Here is a 19,603-nt window from a genome sequence, read left to right on the forward strand (position 1 = left end):
AATAGAATGAGGAGGGAAGGATATTAATGGCACTTGGCTTTCCCTTGTGGTACATGTGACAGACTCCGCTTACTGATTTTAACCACACTTATGTTTTTGGCCCCAAGATGATACCTCATGTTTATTACTCATGACTTGAAATCTCACATCCAGTTCTTGTTGAGCATGGATGGTTTTGGCCAAACACCAAGCAGTTTGTTACTGGACAGCGGTCACAACACAATGTGCTATTACCCAAATTGCTGTTGAGTTTCTACATGTCTACAAGGTCACAGGAACACTGCACTATTACAAAATATTGACAAAGCAAAACAATAAAATGGCATGTTTTGTTCCCTCTTCTCCACAAATTCACCAAGTTGTAAATGCCTAAAAGCCAGTCCTGTAGGGTGGAGTCCATACTCACAGCAGAGAGTGCACAGCTTGTGATTGTTTTTAAATTAAAAGGATAAAGTCTCAATACAGATTGTGTAGCCTGTAACCTCCATATTGTGCCCCCTGCTGGGAGCACAAAAAAGCAGCACAGGCTCTTATTTATATCTTCGAATCCATTACAAAATAAAATCAGTTCTTTCACACTTGACTCCACACAGACACACTCAGAAAGACCTTCCAGAATAATTCCAGGGAACGGTGGGGGATTAAAAAAAAAACAAAGCCATATTTTATATATGCACACATACCAGAGGCTACAAAACCAAACAAAAAAACTTACATTTTACATTTGGTCTGTCACCCATCAGTATCCACACTGCACAATTGATGAGGGGAGCTCATCTGTTATTTTTTGTAAGGGACCTAGGTTTAAGGGCTTCCCCTCTTTGGGACTGAAATTATCAGTGGCCCATGGTAAACTGCTGAGTGATTCTTAAAACTCCATCCTCCACAATTCCTTTTATTGTCCTCTGCTTCTTGCTAAGCCTCTAATTAGAATCACATTTCCACTTGCCCTGGTTCAGCCAACTGAAAAATATTCATCATTAAATCCTCTTAAGCCTCCAACCAGGGTGCAGGCTCCACCTGCAGTCATTAGGAGAGCATTCGTTTTTCGACATGCCAAGAGCGAGCTGCCAGTAAACATACTTATCATTCCAATTGTGCATTGTTTAAAATTCTCTCCAAAATCACTTTTCTGTCATTCTGTGTGCCTGTGTGTTGGTGGAGGGGAAGGGGTGACAGAAAGGGATGTGAACATTGCTTAATTTTCCTATGATTTGCTGTGCAATTCCCAGAACTGAGAGATTACAGCTATTGGGAAAGAGTGAACAGGTTAGGGCTTATTTTTCTTTAAAAAAAAGTTGGCTTAGAGGTGACTTGATAGAACTATTTAAAATAGTGAAAGGTTTGGATAAGGTAGATGTGGAAAAAAAGTTTCCACTTATGGGAGAATCTAAAACTAAGGGCCATGAAGACGAGCTAGTTACTAATAAATCCAATGGAGCAATAAAGTGAAATGTACTCAGAGTAATGTGGAACTTGCTAACACAAGTTGAGGCAAAAAGCTTAGATGCTTTTGAAAGGAAATTAGACCAATACATGAGAGAAAAAGAATGGAAAGATGTGTTGAAAGGCTAAGATGAAGTAGATGGAATGGGGGAAGACCCATGGGGCGTATAAGCACAGACTAGTTGGGCTCAATGTCCTCTTCTGTGCTTTATTTATTCTATGCATTTCTGTGTAATTAATTCCATCCTTTTTTTCAAAAAAGTGATACCGAAACAGACAACAATCATCTATCAGTAAATTATACATTGAATAAAATGAGGAGAAAGCAAAAGAGGGAATACATGGACTGGAAAGATATTATTGTGTGTATTATTCAATTAGGTTCCATCTTCCTTACCTGTTCTGTCTTTCGTGGCTCATGGGCACATACAACAAAACAACAGCAGAAAATGATTTTAAAAAATGAATGAATATGGCCCACACTGGTTGGTTTCGAGCTACTGACAGAACCCCATGAAACAAGAACAGTGCAGTTTTTGTAAATCCTAAATAGCTAAAATAGTTAGTTTAAAAATAACTCAATTAACTCAAAAGTTTAATCACAACTGAAATGTACTTTGTAACTAGACAATTTAAATTGCATAAAATAAAACTAAAGCCACACTGGTCATCCTTCCCTTTAGGATAACTACATGAATGACTCACACAGAACAGATGAAATATCCAGCTTTTTATGCAGCGCATCATTACCTTAAAGCGATAGACTAAGTTCAAATTGAGGTTGATTGGAATCAGTAAATTCTTTCTAAGCTCACCTCTGACACCTTTAACTCGCCTTTAATAATCTGACTAATAGGTTCAGAGTCTCATACTTTAAACACAGCAGAATTGCTTTTTCAAACTAAAAAAATTAGTCTCGATTCAAATGCTAAAGGAGCAAATGCATTTAGTCACACTTCAAAAACAGAAATACACCACAGGTTTCCCAGCCGAGTATTTCACATCCCTTTGTACAGTGATGTTGTGGTTTTGTGGACTTGCAAACCTGAGAATGTGAGTTCATAATCCCTTAAAAGATGGACCTGACAGCCAATCAGAGAGCCGGCAGTACTGTAGTATTGGCAGCGTCGTCGGGAGCGGTAGCCACTGTTGGTATTGCGCCAGATCTGGGATAGGCCCAGTGCTGGGGCCCTAGACCTCAGGTATGTGAGGCAGGATCGCTGGTGCCAGTCTGGCAGGCCCTGGTGATGTGAGTGGGGAGGGGGAAGAGGGTGGGTGATGAGTGCAGGGGAGTTGCTGTTAAGGGAGGTGGGTTGTTTGCTTGCGGGGGCACTCCATGGGTTACAGATTGCCCACAGAGGAGGCCTCCCACCAAGCCCGCAGGTAATTCACCTTGTTTCACTGGGCAACCTCGCCGCGTGTTGGAGGCGCCAACTCCCCCCTCCCCCCCGGCCCCCGTCACTGCTTAATTCCAGTGGCGGCAAGAAGAGGCCCTTAAGTGGATGAATAATAGGCCACTTACGAACATAAATATGAATATACGAACATATAAATTAGGAGCAAGTGTAGGCACTCGGCCCCTTGAACCTGCCTGCCACTTAACAAAATCATTGCTGATCTGATTACAATCTCAACTCCACATTCCCGCCTACTCCCGATAACCTTTCACCCTCTTGCTTATCAAGAATCTATCTACCTCTGCCTTAAAACTATTTAAAGACTCTGCTTCCACTGCCTTTTGAGGAAGAGAGTTCCAAAGGCTCTCGACCCTCTGAGAGAAAAAAATTCCTCCTCATCTCTGTCTTAAATGGGCAACCAATTATTTTTAAACAGTAAACCCTAGTTCTAGATTCTCCCACAAAAGAAAACATCCTTTCCACATCCACCCTGTCAAGACCCCTCAGTATCTTCTATGTTTCAATCAAGTCGCCTCTTACTCTTCTGAATTCCAGCAGATACAAGCCTAACCTGTCCAACCTTTCCTCATAAGACACCCATCCATTCCAAGTATTAATCTAGTAAACCTTCTGTGTACTGCCTCCAATGCATTTATATCCTTGCGTAAATAAGGAGACCAGTACTGTACACAGTACTCCAGATGTGGTCTCACCAATACCCTGTATAACTGTAGCATAACCTCCCTACTTTTGTATTCAATTCCCCTCGTGATAAACGATAACATTCTATTAGCTTTCCTAATTACTTGTACCTGCATACTAACCTTTTGCAATTCATGCACTAGGACACCCAGGTCCCTCTGTACCTCAGAGCTCTGCAATCTCTCACCATTTAGATAATATGCTTATTTTTTTATTCTTCCTGTCAAAATGGGCAATTTCACACTTTCCCACATTATACTCTATCTGTCAGATCTTTGCCCGTTCACTTAACCTATCTATATCCCTTTGTTAGCCCCCTTATGTTCTGTTCATAAGTTACTTTCCTACCTATCTTTGTGTCATCAGCAAAGTTAGCAGCCATACCTTCAGTCTCTTCATCCAAGTCATTTATATAAATTGTAAAAGGTTGAGGCTCCAGCACTGATTGGCAAGATGTAATGAGTGGTGTGCCACAGCAATCAGAAAATGACCCATTTATGCCTACTCTCTTTTCCCTGATAGCTAGCCAATCTTCTATCCATGCCAATATGTTACCCGCTATACCATGAGCTTTTATTTTCCACAGTTACCTTTGATGTGGCGCCTTATCAAATGCCTTTTAGAAATCTAAGTACAGTACATCCATTGGTTCCCCTTTATCCACAGCACATGTTACTTCTTCAAAGAACTCTAATAAATTGATTAAACATGATTTCCCTTTCACAAAACCATGTTGACTCTGCCAGATTACCTTGAATTTTTCTAAGTGCCCTGCTATAACATCTTTAAGAATAGCTTCTAACATTTTCCCTAAGACAGATGTTAAGTTAACTGGCCTGTAGTTTCCTGCTTTCTGTCTCCCTCCCTTTTTGAATAAAGGAGTTACATTCGTGATTTTCCAATCTAATAGAATCCTCCCCGAATCTAGGGAATTTTGAAAAATTAAAACCAACTCATCAACTAGCCACTTCTTTTAAGAACCTAGGATGAAGTCCATCAAGACCCGGGGACTGTCAGCCCACAGCTCCAACTGTTTGCTCAGTACTACTTCCCTGGTGATTGTAATTTTCTTGAGTTCCTCCCTTGCTTCCATTTCCTGATTTACAACTATTTCTGGAATGTGACTTGTATCCTCCATAGTGAAGACCAATGCAAAGTACCTGTTCAATTCATCTGCCATCTCCTTATTTTCCATGTTAATTCCCCAGACTCACTTTCTCTAGGACCACTACTCACTTTGTTAACTCTTTTCTGTTTTAAATATCTATAGAAACTCTTATTATCTGTTTTTATATTTCTAGCTAGCTTTCTCTTGTACTCTAATTTTTCCCTCCTTATTAATCTCTTCGTCATTCTTTATGTTGTGTCCAGTCTTCTGACCTGCCACCCATCGTTGGAATGCATTTATTCTGTGTATTCTGAAATATCCCCTTAAATGTCTGCCACTGCATCTCTGTTGACCTATCCCTTAACCTAATTTGCCAGTTCACTTTAGCTAGCTATGGTTTCATGCCCTCATAATTACCCTTTTTGAAGTTTAAAATACTAGTCTTAGACCCACTCTTCTGTCCCACAAACTGAATGTAAAATTCAATCATATTACGATCACTGCTGCCTAGGGGCGAGTTCACAATGAGGTCATTAATTAATCCTATCTTGTTGCACAATACCAGGTATAGTATAGCCTGCTCTCTGGTTGACTCCAGAATGTGCTGTTCTAAAAAAAACTATCCTGAAAACATTCTATGAGCTCCTCATCTAGGCTACCTTTGCCCTTTTGATTTTTCCAGTCGAAATGTAGATTAAAATCCCCCATGATTATCGCCTCAAGGGCCTCAAGTGGTCTCTGGGTGGGTAAGTCCTCTTCAGCCCTTCCCGCCCGTGACTTAATTGCATGGTGATGGGCCCTCTGCCACCCTTCCCCCACCCCCTCCCCCACCCCACCTCTCGTCGCAATTCTATTGGCCCCCCTCCTAGAGCCTATCTCCAGGGGGCCCATTAAATTCAGCCCTATAAATGCAAATGCAGGTCTTTCTTTACATAGAACTGTTAACGTCTGAAGGAGAAATCTGGCTTTTATGGCAAGATTCATGTGACTTCTTTACATTTCAAAATAGAGTATTATATTTAATTTCCTCTTCTGTTGTTTTCTGTTGCATCTTTGTTCTTTAATGTTGCCACTTGACAACTGAAAGTAGGGACAGGCAGGAGCACCCTGAGGTGACATGCTTTCTGACCCCATCACTCATTTTGTTGCCTCGTAGCCTAGCTGTGATATCGCACACCTACATGATGGACGTGCTTTCCAAAATGGGGTTTGGGGAGGGAATCTGCAATTGGATCCAACTGCTCTACACAAACATCAGTAGCGCAGTCTCAATCAACGGGTGGGAATCGGAAAGTTTCCCGATCAAATCTGGAGTCAGACAGGGCTGTCCTCTCTCCCCGGTCTTGTTTGTTTGCTGTATTGAACCCTTTGCTGAGTCTATTAGGAAGGATGCGAGCATAAGAGGGGTGACAATCCCAGGCAGCGGAGGCACTCAGGTCAAAACCTCCCTGGACATGGATGACGTCGCCGTCTTCTGCTCGGATCCGCTGTCCGTGCGCAGACTGATGAGCGTCTGCGACCAGTTCGAACTGGCCTCGGGAGCCAAAGTTAACCACGGCAAGAGCGAGGCTATGTTCTTTGGGAACTGGGCTGACCGATCCTTTGTCCCCTTCGCCGTCAGGGCAGATTACCTGAAGGTGCTGGGGATATGGTTCGGAAGGGCCGGGGCGTGCACCAAAACATGGGAGGAGCGAGTAGCCAAGGTACGACAAAAGTTGGGCATGTGGGGGCAGCGATCTCTCTCCATTGTGGGCAAGAACCTGGTCATCAGGTGCGAGGCGCTCATGTTGTTGCTCTACGTGGCGCAGGTCTGGCCCATACCCCACTCCTGCGCTGTGGCAGTCACCCGAGCCATTTTCCGCTTCGTCTGGGGATCTAAAATGGACCGGGTCCGGAGGGACACGATGTTCAAATCTCTGGATAAGGGCGGGAAAAATGTACCCAACGTGGCCCTCATCCTGATGACCGCTTTCGTGTGCGACTGCATCAAGCTGTGTGTAGATCTCCAGTACGCAAACTCCAAGTGTCACTACGTGCTGAGGTTCTATCTGTCCCCGGTGTTGCGAAGGATGGGCCTGGACACATTGCCGCGGAACGCTCCATGCAGTTGGGCCGTGCCGTACCACCTATCCTTCGTGGAGCAGTTTCTGCGGGAAAACACCTTTGACCACCGGTCCATCAGGCAGTGGTCTGCACGGAATGTCCTCAAGGCCCTACGGGAAAAGGAGACGGTGGATCCTGTCGGATGGTTCCCCGAGCAGACCGTCAAAGTTATTTGGCGGAATGCCTCATCACCAGAACTTTCAAACAAGCACCAAGACGTAGCTTGGCTGGTGGTGAGAAGGGCCCTCCCCGTCAGATCCTTCATGCACACCCGAAGTCTCGCCCCCTCCACATAGTGCCCCCGCGTTGGCTGTGGTGGGGAAGAGACGGTCGCCCACCTCCTCCTGGAATGTGTCTTCGCAAAGCAGGTGTGGAAAGAGATGCAGTGGTTTTTGTCAAGCTTCATTCCAAGCAGCTCTGTAACACAGGAGTCTGTGCTCTACGGGCTGTTCCCAGGGACGCACAACGAGACAAACATCAACTGCTGCTGGAGGACTATCAATTCGGTGAAAGACGCCCTTTGGTCTGCCCGAAACTTGCTGGTCTTCCAGCGCAAAGAGTTGTCCACCACCGAATGTTGCAGACTGGCACATTCCAAGGTCTAGGACTACGTGCTGAGGGACGCACTAAAGCTTGGGGCAGCCACAGCAAAGGCTCAATGGGGAAAGACCACAGTGTAAGGTCCCCCCACCAAGCTGAACTGAGGGGCTGGATCCATGGGAAACCCCTCGAACTGTATCGTTAATATTTTCAATTGCAGTAAATGTAAAACTGTAATTGGCATGACAATTGTGAAGCGGAAGGGTTGTGAAGAAACTCATGATAGTATTGAAGGAAACTGATCTCCCTTGCAATGTTTGTATTTTTTGGTGCTGTTTTGAAACTGTTTGGCAATGTAATTTTTACAGATTTTTATGAATAAAGTATATTTTGGGAAAAAAAAGGAACTTGCTTTGTGGGAATAATGGATGTAAAGCTGCATCCAGCCACTCTATTGGTGCAATGCACAGAGCATTCATTCGCAAGCCAACACAATGCTATGATACTACCACAGAAGTGCTTGTCTTTTCTAAATAATCCCAGTAGTTGCAGCTGATTCTGCATGAGCTAAATGAAGATGCTGGTGGACGCATTGCCTGAGTGTAACCTACAGGATCTTTACGGTGTTTCTCTGTAATGCAGTGTACATCAGTAACAGAAAGTTTATTTTCTCAACAGCTCCTGTGAAACCTCGCAATCCCTCAGGTGGGGCAGGCATAGGTGAGTGCTTTCAAGGCTAATGTGATGCACAGTTTAACTTTGAAAGAACTGCTTCAGGCATCTTACATACGAATTAGGAGCAGGAGCAGGCCACACGGCCCTTCGAGCCCTCTGTATTCACTTCCTCAGATTATTCCACACTGCTTGATGTTGGTTGGATAAATAAGCAGCAGAAAATGCATCCAGACAGTTTGTGAGACATTTAATTTTCGTTAACGCAACAATATATTATCTGAAATGCCCTGTCTGAAAGGGTGGTGGAAGCGAATTCGATAATAACTTTCAAAAGGGAAATTGGATTTATACTTGAAAAGGGAGAAATTTTCACGGCTATGGGGAAAGAGTAGGGGAGGGGGTAACTGTTACAAGAGCTGGCACAGATATGATGGGCCGAATGGCTGCCTCCTATACTGTATGATTCTATGGTGACCAGAGCAGTCCATGGCACAACTTGATTGAATTCAAGTTGCATGAAGGTTGTATTTGTGTCAACTGATATATAGTCATTTCCATGTGATTGTGGTCTGCTGGAATTACTTTTGAAGAAAAAATGGACTAGGGTAGGAGAGGCTTAAAGGAGGTATTTCTTCACTGGTCTGTGCAAAATGGAGGAAAAAATTATGCTCACTTTGCACGATGCAAAACACTACTGCCACCATGGACCATGTCCGTAGCACTTAGTGATAGTGCAACTACAATTACTGTAAAATTTGTTTTACCACAATTTTAACTCTGATTGAAACAACTTGCACATTTTGAAGGAAGGAGAGGCTAAAATGGTCATGTAACCAATTTAGACATCTAAATTCTGGAACTGTTGGGAAACTTGTACATTGAATAAAACATTTCTGTTGGGTTGTATGAATTATGTCACAATATGTGATAAAAGGGTGGATGTATTGTACTTAGATTTCCAGAAGGCATTTGATAAGGTACCACATCAAAGGTTATTGCAGAAAATAAAAGCTCACGGTGTAGGGAGTAACATATTGGCATGGATAGAAGATTGGCCAGCTAACAGGAATCAGAGAGTAGGCATAAATGGGTCATTTTCTGATTGGCAAGATGTAACGAGTGGTGTGCGACAGTGATCTGTGCTGGGGCCTCAACCTTTTGCAATTTATATAAATGACTTGGATGAAGGGACCGAACATATGGTTGCTAAATATGCTGATAACACAAAGATAGGTAGGAAAGTAACTTATGAACAGGACATAAGGAGGCTACAAAGGGATATAGATAGGTGAAGTAAGTGGGCAAAGACCTGACAGATGGAGTATAATGTGGGAAAGTGTGAAATTGTCCTTTTTGGCAGAGAGGCATATTATCTAAATGGTGAGAGATTGCAGAGCTCTGAGTTGCAGAGGGATCTGGGTGTCCGAGTGCATGAATCGCAAAAGGTTAGTATGCAGGGACAGCAAGTAATTAGGAAAGCTAATAGAATGTTATCATTTATTGTGAGGGAAATTGAATACAAAAGTAGGGAGGTTATGCTTCAGCTATACAGGGCATTGGTGAGACCACATCTGGAGTACTGTGTACAGTATTGGTCTCCTTATTTAAGGAAGGATGTAAATGTGTTGGAGGCAGTACAGAGAAGGTTTACTAGATTACTACCTGGAATGGGCGGGCTGTCTTATGGGAAAGATTGGACAGGCTAGGCTTGTATCCGGTGGAATTTAGAAGAGTAAGAGGTGACTTGATTGAAACATATAAGATCTTGAGGGGTCTTGACAGGGTTGATGTGGAAAGGATGTTTCCCCTTGTGGGAGAATCTAGAACTGGGGTTCACTATTTAAAAATAATTGGTCGCCCATTTAAGACAGAGATGAGGAGAAATTTATTCTCTCAGAGGGTCGTGTGCCTTTGGAATTCTCTTCCTCAAAAGGCAGTGGAAGCAGAGTCTCTGAATATTTTTAAGGCAGAGGTAGATAGATTCTTGATTTACAAGGGGGTAAAAGGTTATCAAGAGTAGGTGGTAATGTGGAGAAATCAGTTCAGCCATGAACTTATTGAACGGCGGAGCAGGCTCGAAGGGTAGTGGCCTACTGCTGGTCCTAATTCATATGTTCATACGTCATGTCTTGTGCCCTTTCTGTGGTGGGTTTTACATTAATGGGAGAAATCAATCCTATTTGGGAAGATTTTGGTTTTATCTGAGAATGTGAGCCAGCTCATCAGGATCCCTCCAACAGTCTTTGTTTTAATCTGAGATTTGCACCCTCAGGACACTGCCTGAAACTGATGAACGTCCAGCTTTGTAATCGATGGTATCAAGGCTGCAGACACACAGTGCCTCCACTGAGAGAGCAACTGCCCTGCAGTATCACAAGATGAATTTATCTCCAACACTACGGTACACAGTTCAGAAATCTTGGTAACAAACTGTTTGCAAGCAAACTATTCTTTTAAATTGGGCTTTAAGGTTATGGACAGCTTTTTATTTGTGGTCAGCATTGAAATGAATACTCCAGGTTCCACACATTTTATCCACAGTAGTTTAGAGATTATTTTAGCTGACTAGCAAACCAGATATTGTGGGTTAATTTCCCACCATGGCAAGTTGCAAAATTGAATTCAGTTAATCTGAAAATTTGCAAGCTGCTGATGGTTTGAAAATCCCACCGAAGTCTTTTAGGAAAGCAAATCTGCCCTCTGAAATGCAAGTCATTTACACAGCGGCCACTACCACCACCTCAGCACATCTAGAATTGCAAAATAAATGCGATCTTGCCAGTGTCATCTGTTCTAGTTGTTCTGACTGAGGCGGGAGGAGTGCACTGTTCATTCTAGTTCCACTTCTCCACGGGTCACAACATATATTTAAATTTTTTTCCAGTTGCTAAGATAGTCTATATTTGTCCCAGAATAAGGCAAACCAACCAGGTTTCTTTAATAAACAACAACATTTTCAGTTTATTATAAAAAAGTTTTAACCAGTAACGATGCAACGCATTAACACACAGATTGAAATATGAAAGTTTCCTTCTTACCTTAGCCCCTCACACACGCGCGCACACACACACCGGTTAACCAAAAAAATAGAGATTTACTCTTTAGAGCTTTTACAAGAAAAAGAATACTTTGGCCAAATATTTGCTGATTCTTGAAGAAAAAAGAGAAGATATGGAAAGATGAGACATGTCCTTTGTTTTGGTTTGGTGTCCCAAGTACACGAAGACAACTGTCACTGGGATCTTCCTAGAACAGTTCTTGACTGGCAATTTTGAAGATAAGTTTGGGCAGGCTTTCCAGAAAAAGTGCAGCAACAGTTTCAGTCTGCTTCTTACAGTTGCTTCTCAGAGCTTCTTAAAGAGATGGAAACGTTGGCAGGCTTTTTTAAAGAGATGGAACAAGCTGAGTTGAGGTTTGCTCCCTTGGCAAGTTTTCTCCAACTATCTTTTGTAACACTGTCCGCACCCCCACTCACTACCCAAAGCGAAACTGGAAACAATGTCACAAGAGTCAAGCCTCCTGACCTCTATAAATCTGACCTGTCACTTCTTTGTAGACATCTTTCCCCAAGTCAAAAAAAACCCTGCTAGGTAATTATCTGAAAACAGGTGCCTTCCCATCAGGGCTTGTTTTTAGCACTCCTTGATTCTTCCAGGAACTGTTGTTTACAAGCTCAGTCCAAAAGACCTTCTGGTGACCTTTTTTAAAAAAACACAAAGTTCTGGCATCTATGGAATTGTTCTTCAGTTTTAACACACAAATCCTCATAATTTAACAAAAAAAGGAAGCACTCGTAACACAGTCCAGAAAGCCAAGTGGTGAAGGATAGAACTGGAGACAATTTTTACACACTTTTCTAAGCATTTATTTACAGAAATACACATTACGAATATGCACCTCAACACAACAACCACAGTTTCAGTCTGTTCCTATTTATAGGAGCACCGTTGAATCCCCAGTTAATGCCCACCGCCTGCATGTAATTAAATATAATTAATATATGGTTAACATTACCCACATCCTAAGAAAAAATTAAAAGTAAAGTTCAGTTCCACGCACAAATTCGCTTTGATTGTCGTATTTCTTCTCTTCTTCTTTGGCCTCCTTGTTTCGAGAGACAAGGTGGTCAGTGGTTTGTGGAGCAGCGCCTGGAGTGGCTATAAAGGCCAATTCTAGAGTGACAGACTCTTCCACAGGTGCTGCAGATAAAATTGGTTTACAGGGCTGTTACGCAGTTGGCTCTCCTTGCGCTTCTGACTTTTTCCCTGCCAACTGCTAAGTCTCTTCGACTCGCCACGCTTTAGCCCCGCCTTTATGATTGTCCACCAGCTCTGGTGATCGCTGGCAACTGACTCCCACGACTTGTGATCAATGTCACAGGACTTCATGTCACGTTTGCAGACGTCTTTAAAGCGGAGACATGGACGGCCGGTGGGTCTGATACCAGTGACGAGCTCGCTGTACAATGTGTCCTTGGGGATCCTGCCATCTTCCATACGGCTCACATGGCCAAGCCATCTCAGGCGCCGCTGACTCAGTACGGTGTATATGCTGGGGATGTTGGCCACTTCGAGGACTTTAGTGTTGGAGATACGGTCCTGCCACCTGATACCAAGGATCCTCCGGAGGCAGCGAAGATGGAATGAATTGAGACGTCGCTCTTGGCTGACATATGTTGTCCAGGCCTCGCTGCAGTAGAGCAAGGTACTGAGGACAAAGGCTTGATACACTTGGACTTTTATGTTCTGTGTCAGTGCGCCATTTTCCCACACTCTCTTGGCCAGACTGGACATAGCAGTGGAAGCCTTTCCCATGTGCTTGTTTATTTCTGCATCGACAGACAGGTTACTGGTGATAGTTGAGCCTAGGTAGGTGAACTCTTGAACCACTTCCGAGTGTGGTCGCCGATATTGATGGATGGGGCATTTGTGACGTCCTGTCCCATGATGTTCGTTTTCTTGAGGCTGATGGTTAGGCCAAATTCGGTGCAGGCAGCCGCAAACCTGTCGATGAGTCTCTGCAGACACTCTTCAGTGTGAGATGTTAACGCAGCATCATCAGCAAAGAGGAGTACCCTGATGAGGACTTTCCGTACTTTGGTCTTTGCTCTTAGGTTGAACAACCTGCCACCTGATCTTGTGTGGAGGAAAATTCCTTCTTCTGAAGACTTGAACGCATGTGAGAGCAGCAGGGAGAAGAAAATCCCAAGCAGTGTAGGTGCGAGAACACAGCCCTGTTTCACGCCACACAGGATAGGAAAAGGGTCTGATGAGGCGCCACTATGCTGAATTGTGCCTTTCATATTTTCATGGAATGAGGTGATGATACTTAGTAGCTTTGGTGGACATCCAATCTTTTCTAGTAGTCTGAAGAGACCACGTATGCTGACAAGGTCAAAGGCTTTAGTGAGATCTATGAAAGCAACGTAGAGGGGCATCTGTTGTTCACGGCATTTCTCCTGTAGCTGGCGAAGGGAGAACAGCATGTCAACGTTGGATCTCTCTGCTCGAAAGCCACACTGTGCCTCAGGGTCGACACACTCAGCCAGCTTCTGGAGCCTGTTTAAAGCGACTCGAGCGAAGACTTTCCCCACTATGCTGAGCAGGGAGATTCCACGGTAGTTGTTACAGTCACCACGGTAGTTGTTGCAGTCACCGCGGTCACACTTGTTCTTATAGAGGGTGATGATACTGGCATCGCGCATGTCCTGTGGTATTACTCCTTAGTCCCAGCACAGGCAAAGCAGTTCGTACAGTGCTGAAAGTATAGCAGGCTTGGCAGTCTTGATGATTTCAGGGGTAATGGCGTCCTTCCCAGGGGCTTTTCCGCTGGCTAGAGAATCAATGGCATCACTGAGCTCCGATTTTGTTGGCTGTACGTCCAGCTCATCCATGACTGGCAGAGACTGAGCTGCATTGAGGGCGGTCTCAGTGACAACATTTTCCCTGGAGTACAGTTCTAGGTAGTGTTCCACCCAGCGGTCCATTTGCTTGCGTTGGTCAGTGATTGTGTCCCCTGATTTAGGTTTGAGGGGGGCAGTCTTCAAGATGGTTGGCCCAAAAGCCCTCTTCATGCCATCATACATTCCTCTGATATTTCCGGTGTCAGCGGCCAGCTGAATATGACTGCATAGGTGTTGCCAGTAGTCATTTGTGCAGTGCCTGGCTGTTCTTTGTGCAGTGCTTCTGACTGCTTTAAGTGCTACGGATGTTAACTCGCTGGGGGTTTTCTTGTAGTTCAGCAGTGCAATGCGCTTACCGGCTATGACAGGTTCCAGCTCTTCAATGTGAGATTGAAATCAGTCTGCATTCCGCTTCACACGTTTGCCATAAGTGGTCATTGCTGAGTCATAGATGGCGTCTCTGATGTGGGCCCACTTGGTCTCTGCATCCCCTGTGGGAGTGTTTTGAAGGGCTTTTTCGAGTGAATTTAGAAAGTTACGTTAACATCTGTGGATGAGAAATTCTGCTCGTGTTGATGTGCGGGCGGCCCTTCTGCTTGGAATGATGCAGCTTCTTTGGTTTGAGTCTAACCTTGCTGCACACCAGGGAGTGGTCGGTGTCGCAGTCCGCACTGTGGAAGCTGCGTGTGATTTGAACGCTGTTTAGAGAGGCTCGCCTTGTGATGATGAAGTCCAGCTGGTGCCAACGGCGTGATCTTGGGTGCCTCCAAGAAACCTGGTGACAGGGTTTAGTATGAAAGAATGAGTTGGTGATGCAGAGGTTATGATCGGTACATAACTCAAGCAGTCTCTGACCATTCTCATTCATCCTACCAGTGCCATAGCACCCAAGGCAGGAGGGCCATGAATCATGGTCGGCCCCAACCCTGACATTAAAGTCCCCAGCAGGAACAGGTGTTCGATGTTGGGGATGCTACTAATGATCTCATGGAGTTCCTCGTAGAACTGGTCTTTAGCTTCAGGTGGGGAGCAGAGTGTTGGAGCATAGATGCTGAGTAGGTGTACTAGACCAGAGGCGGTGAACAGTCGGATGGACAGTATGCGTTCTGAGCCATTTGAGGGTGGCTCTATCATGCTGAGCAAAGAGTTTCTGATGGCGAAGCCCACTCCATGCTGTCTTGGTTCTTCAGGATCCCTACCCTGCCAGAAGAAGGTGTAGTTGGAGAACTCTTAGAGATCCGCTCGCAGGGAGGCGTGTCTCCTGAAGTGCTGCAATGTCTACATTGAGTCTACTGAGCTCGTTGTTAATGATGGCGGTTTTCCGAGAATCGTTGATTTGTGTAAGGTCTTCCGACAAGCCAGGACACATAGTTCTGACGTTCCAGCTTGCAAAACGAAGGGCTGGTACCTTTCCTTTATTGGTCGTGCTGTTTGGTGCGGTGTTGCAGTCCACTTGTCGGGGAATGACCCTGAGCTCCAAGCACCCATTGAAGCAGGTGGACTGTGGCGGGACAGAACCTTACTGACCGTGGGCTGCCCAGTTTGAGGCGGCCGGTAGCTGTCTAGTGAGATGCGATGACCTCTCACTCCGACAAAGGCAACCCGTGGCGCCCAATCTCTACACCAATTGAGCTGGATTTATAACCGTAACTGCTGCCTTCCGTGTTGATTTGGTCGCTGTGAGGCGACTATGGAGTGACCTCTCCATGGCGCATGCCTGGGCGGATGTATGGAGGTTGTGAGTTGCCCAAGCGTCAAAACCCCCCTCTCGGCCTTCCTGGTGGGGTCCAAAGGAGTGCAGAGCACGACGTTTGGCACCGGTATGGCTGCAGGAACTGCCGGAAACATGCCAAAGGTGACACATGACCACCTTCGGGGTTCCGCTCCAGATTTTCTGTTAGGGTTTACTCCCTTAGCCTTGGTCTCTCCCGAGACGCCCACAAGGCAGTGGGGTTGCTAGGGCCCCTACACAGGGGTAGGTGGATGCCGGTGGGAGGAGGTGCGAGGGGGGGTGGCCATCAGAGCGGAGATTTAAAAAGAGCGGGAGCTGAGGGACAGAGCGGAGATTTAAAATAGATTTGAAATAGGAACATTAAATATACTACCCTCTTTTCAGTAGGGCTGGCTGTTTTTACCTACTTGATAGATATCAACTGCTTGGGAGAAGCTTCTTGCAGCATTTGATCACTGATGATCTCTGGCAGCCTGATGCTGGTAGTTTAAATGCATCCTTTGTTTGGGAGGGAGAAGTGAAATATAATAATGCACCTTTCCAAGCTGAATATTTTTATCACTGTGCAGTGCAGATGTAATGCACTTTACCTCGCAGACACTTGAGTTTCTGGTTTATCTGTTTTCATGGTTGAACAAGCAATGATCCACCCAACTGCAGCCATTCCTGATCTTCAGTGTTGTGGATAAAACTTACGTGTAGTTATTGGAGAAGAAACAGAAGGCACCAGAAAAATAAAGAATTCGTTTCTCAGCTGAGAAGAGAACAGATAACATTTTAAAGAAAAGCACACCCCAAAGATTCTTTCTTCAAATCCTGACTCCATCATGGCAAACATGCACATTTTTTTCAATGTCTATAAACTCCCTGTGCAAAAACTTGCAACAACAGGCTAACATCAATCACTACAGGGTCATTTGCCGCGCTCCCGTGTATTTAAGTCCGCAGGAGAATTCTAAATAATCTCTGGCATAAAGTAGCTGCTGTTAACATGGGTGCCAAAGTGGATTATTTTCACCTTTTAATGAGTAAACGAAATGAATAACGTTAATATGTGTTAGGAGTTTTTTTTAAATAGCATTTATAGCACAGAAACTGGCATCTTGACCCAAATGAACTATGCTATGTTTATGCTTCATGCATGCCTCTACCCACACTGCTTCAACTAACACTATCAGCAGAACATTCTATTCCTTTCTCCCTTGTGTACTTACGTAGCATTTCATTAAATGCATCGACATGATACAGGAAATGTGTTACATGTATTCAGTATTACATCCTGGAAGTCTTTCTTAAAGCATTTAGTCTGTGCAGCAATACGCTGAGAATCTTGAATCAGTCCATCGCATTTCAATCATTTTTTTTTTTCAGGTTGCCCTGCTATCCCCTCCCCTCCACCCCCAGCGTGTTTTTATACTGTAGTTTATAAACCTGTATTAATGTTTTGAGATGTCTTTCCCCCATTTGTTTCACATATTTCTTTAAAAAAGTCAATGAAAGCCAGTCAATTCCTTCTGGTTTCTTCTGACTGCCAGTTGACCATTGGATCTGCATCGGGTAGGTACAGCAGTTACTCCTTATGACATTAAACTGACACATACGCAGCTGCACCTTAGCATGAGGAGCAGTGTGTTGTGTGTTACACAGTAGAGTGTTCCTGTCCTTTCAAACCACCACAAATAATATGGGAGATCTGCTGATCTCTTTCATGTTATTTTCTTTCCTTTTTTTGACCATGTGCTGGTCTGCTACAGAAATGTTCAGTTCATCGCATTGCACTCCCCCCACCGTACAGTACAGAAAAATACTATAATACTATTGCTTTTCCTTTGTACTGTGCATTCTGGGAAGGCCAACATCATGGATGCTCTGTACTCGTACCATAAAACTGTTGGAAATAGAAAAGCGGTACAAGTATCTGGAAAGTTTCAGCACAGCTTTGAACAATGTCATCATTCTCAGAAAACATTTCTGGATGGCGAATAGGTTGAGTTATCCCAGTAAGTAAAAAAAAAAATGCATGTGTTCCAATTTGGAATTCTTTACACTTGCAGCAGCACTGGTTGACAATATCTCCTATTCAAGGATATTGTTTGAGTGAACTTCTGAAATGTTAGTTTCTTTTTAAATAGGTTGAAGTTCTTCATTTGAATTTAACTGGTCCTGTTCAGGAACAATATTTTTCATTTCTACAACACCCTTTAATGCAGAAAAATGTCCCAAGGTGTTTCACGTGGATTTAAGTAAAATGGATGCTGAAATAAAGAGAGTACAGATTACGAGGGATGATCAAAAGCACGGTCAAAGAGGCAGGTTTTAAGGGGAATCATAGAGGAGGACGGGGAAGTAGAGAAGCAGACGGGATTTAAGGAAGAAAATTCAGGGTATGACCTTGGCGGCTGAAGACACATTCGCCAATGGTGGGATGTGGGGGCATGCACAGGAGGCCAGAGTCTGAGGATTCGAAAGCTCAGGAGAGGGGAATGGTAGGGCTGGAGGAATTAATGACTATCAGGTAAATGGTTTGAACCCAAGTCCAGTTCAGTGTCCCAGTTAATTACCTTCAAACTTGTCGCTTTCAATACAGCTGCTTTTTTTGCCTGTCATTACAAATCACAGTAATGTATCTGAATGATAATTGAATATGCAGTGAAGACGTCTCATTTGACACAATGTGGAGGATGTGCACTGGAGAAACTATTGAACATGCAATATATAAAAGGAATGATCTAATCCATAATTCACAAATGGCAAAGTCAAGTGCAAATTCGATTAACTAGGTTGAAGTTGAATTTTCTTTCAATTTGTGATATTTGCATGAACCTCGATAGCACCTTTGAATATTGGCCATTTAAAAAAAAAAATGAAGATTGAACAATATCCTTTCTACATTGGGATCTGCTTGGCATTGTTGAGGTTAGATGGCAGACCCTTAATACAAGTAGTGCCCGTTCACCCTAACCTATCCAGTGGATGTTGTTCATTCGTCACATTCAAAGTGTAAAATGTTCACTGCATCTTATATAAAGTTGATTCCTGTCAAGTGACCTTGGCAGACATGGATGCAGCGAGGGGAGGGGGAGAATTCCAAGGGGAATGACCAGTGTGAGAGAGAATGGTTTTAATGGAGACCTGGGCATCAGAGGTGGTGGTGAGTGTGTGGCTGAGCAGGCTGGTGCCTGCAAAAATGTTGTAGTGTATATACTGCCAAAGGCTAAACGTTTGGAATTTGAAAGTACCGTTGTATGTGACTTGGGAGTAAGTCTTTTCTGGGGTCAGGCACAAAAGGAAGTGAAGTGGGAAGGGGGATGTGGATGGAGAAAGATGGAAGTAATTGATCACAAGTGGCCTTTTCTGTGATTCACACAATGGAAGTAGAGAGGGCACGTGAGATGGCAAGGTTGAAGGGGTGGCCATGAATATGTGTCGGGGAGTTTATGTGGAAGGTGAAATTAAAGGAGGATAGGAGGGCAGTGAACTCAGAGGAGAGAGGGCATGGTAAGATGGTCCTACACTAATATCTGCAATCCCAATAGACCCATTGAGAAGAAGATCCCAAACAGTGCAGGTGTGAGAACACAGCCCTGTTTCATGCCACTCAGGATAGGAAAGGGGTCTGATGTGGCACTGCTGTGCTGAATTGTGCCTTTCATATTGTCATGGAATGAGGTGATGATACTTAGTAGCTTTGGTGGACATCCGATCTTTTCTAGTAGTCTGAAGAGACCATGTCTGCTGACGAGGTCAAAGGTTTTGGTGAGATCTATGAAAGCAACGTCGAGGGGCATCTGTTGTTCGCGGCATTTCTCCTGTAGCTGGCGAAGCGAGAACAGCATGTCAGCGGTGGATGTCTCTGCTCGAAAGCTGCACTGTGCCTCAGGGTAGACACACTCAGCCAGCTTCTGGAGTCTGTTTAAAACGACTCGAGCGAAGACTTTCCCCACTATGTTGAGCAGGGAGATTCCACAGTAGATGTTGCAGTCACCGCGGTCACCCTT

General features: G+C 44.2%; 1 protein-coding gene across 4 annotated transcripts in view; it reads left to right on the top strand.

Annotated features, from left to right (window-relative positions):
• Window positions 1-19,603, top strand: part of LOC137377497 (CD99 antigen-like protein 2) — a 141,041-nt gene that overhangs the window by 76,975 nt on the left and 44,463 nt on the right. For all 4 annotated transcript variants that reach the window (XM_068047153.1, XM_068047154.1, XM_068047155.1 and 1 more), the window contains exon 3: window positions 7,975-8,016. In XM_068047153.1, coding sequence (XP_067903254.1) covers window positions 7,975-8,016 — 42 coding nt within the window. The remainder of the gene's footprint in view (window positions 1-7,974; window positions 8,017-19,603) is intronic.

This window comes from Heterodontus francisci, chromosome 15 (assembly GCF_036365525.1).
Source record: "Heterodontus francisci isolate sHetFra1 chromosome 15, sHetFra1.hap1, whole genome shotgun sequence".
In the NCBI taxonomy this organism is placed as follows: Eukaryota; Metazoa; Chordata; class Chondrichthyes; order Heterodontiformes; family Heterodontidae; genus Heterodontus; species Heterodontus francisci.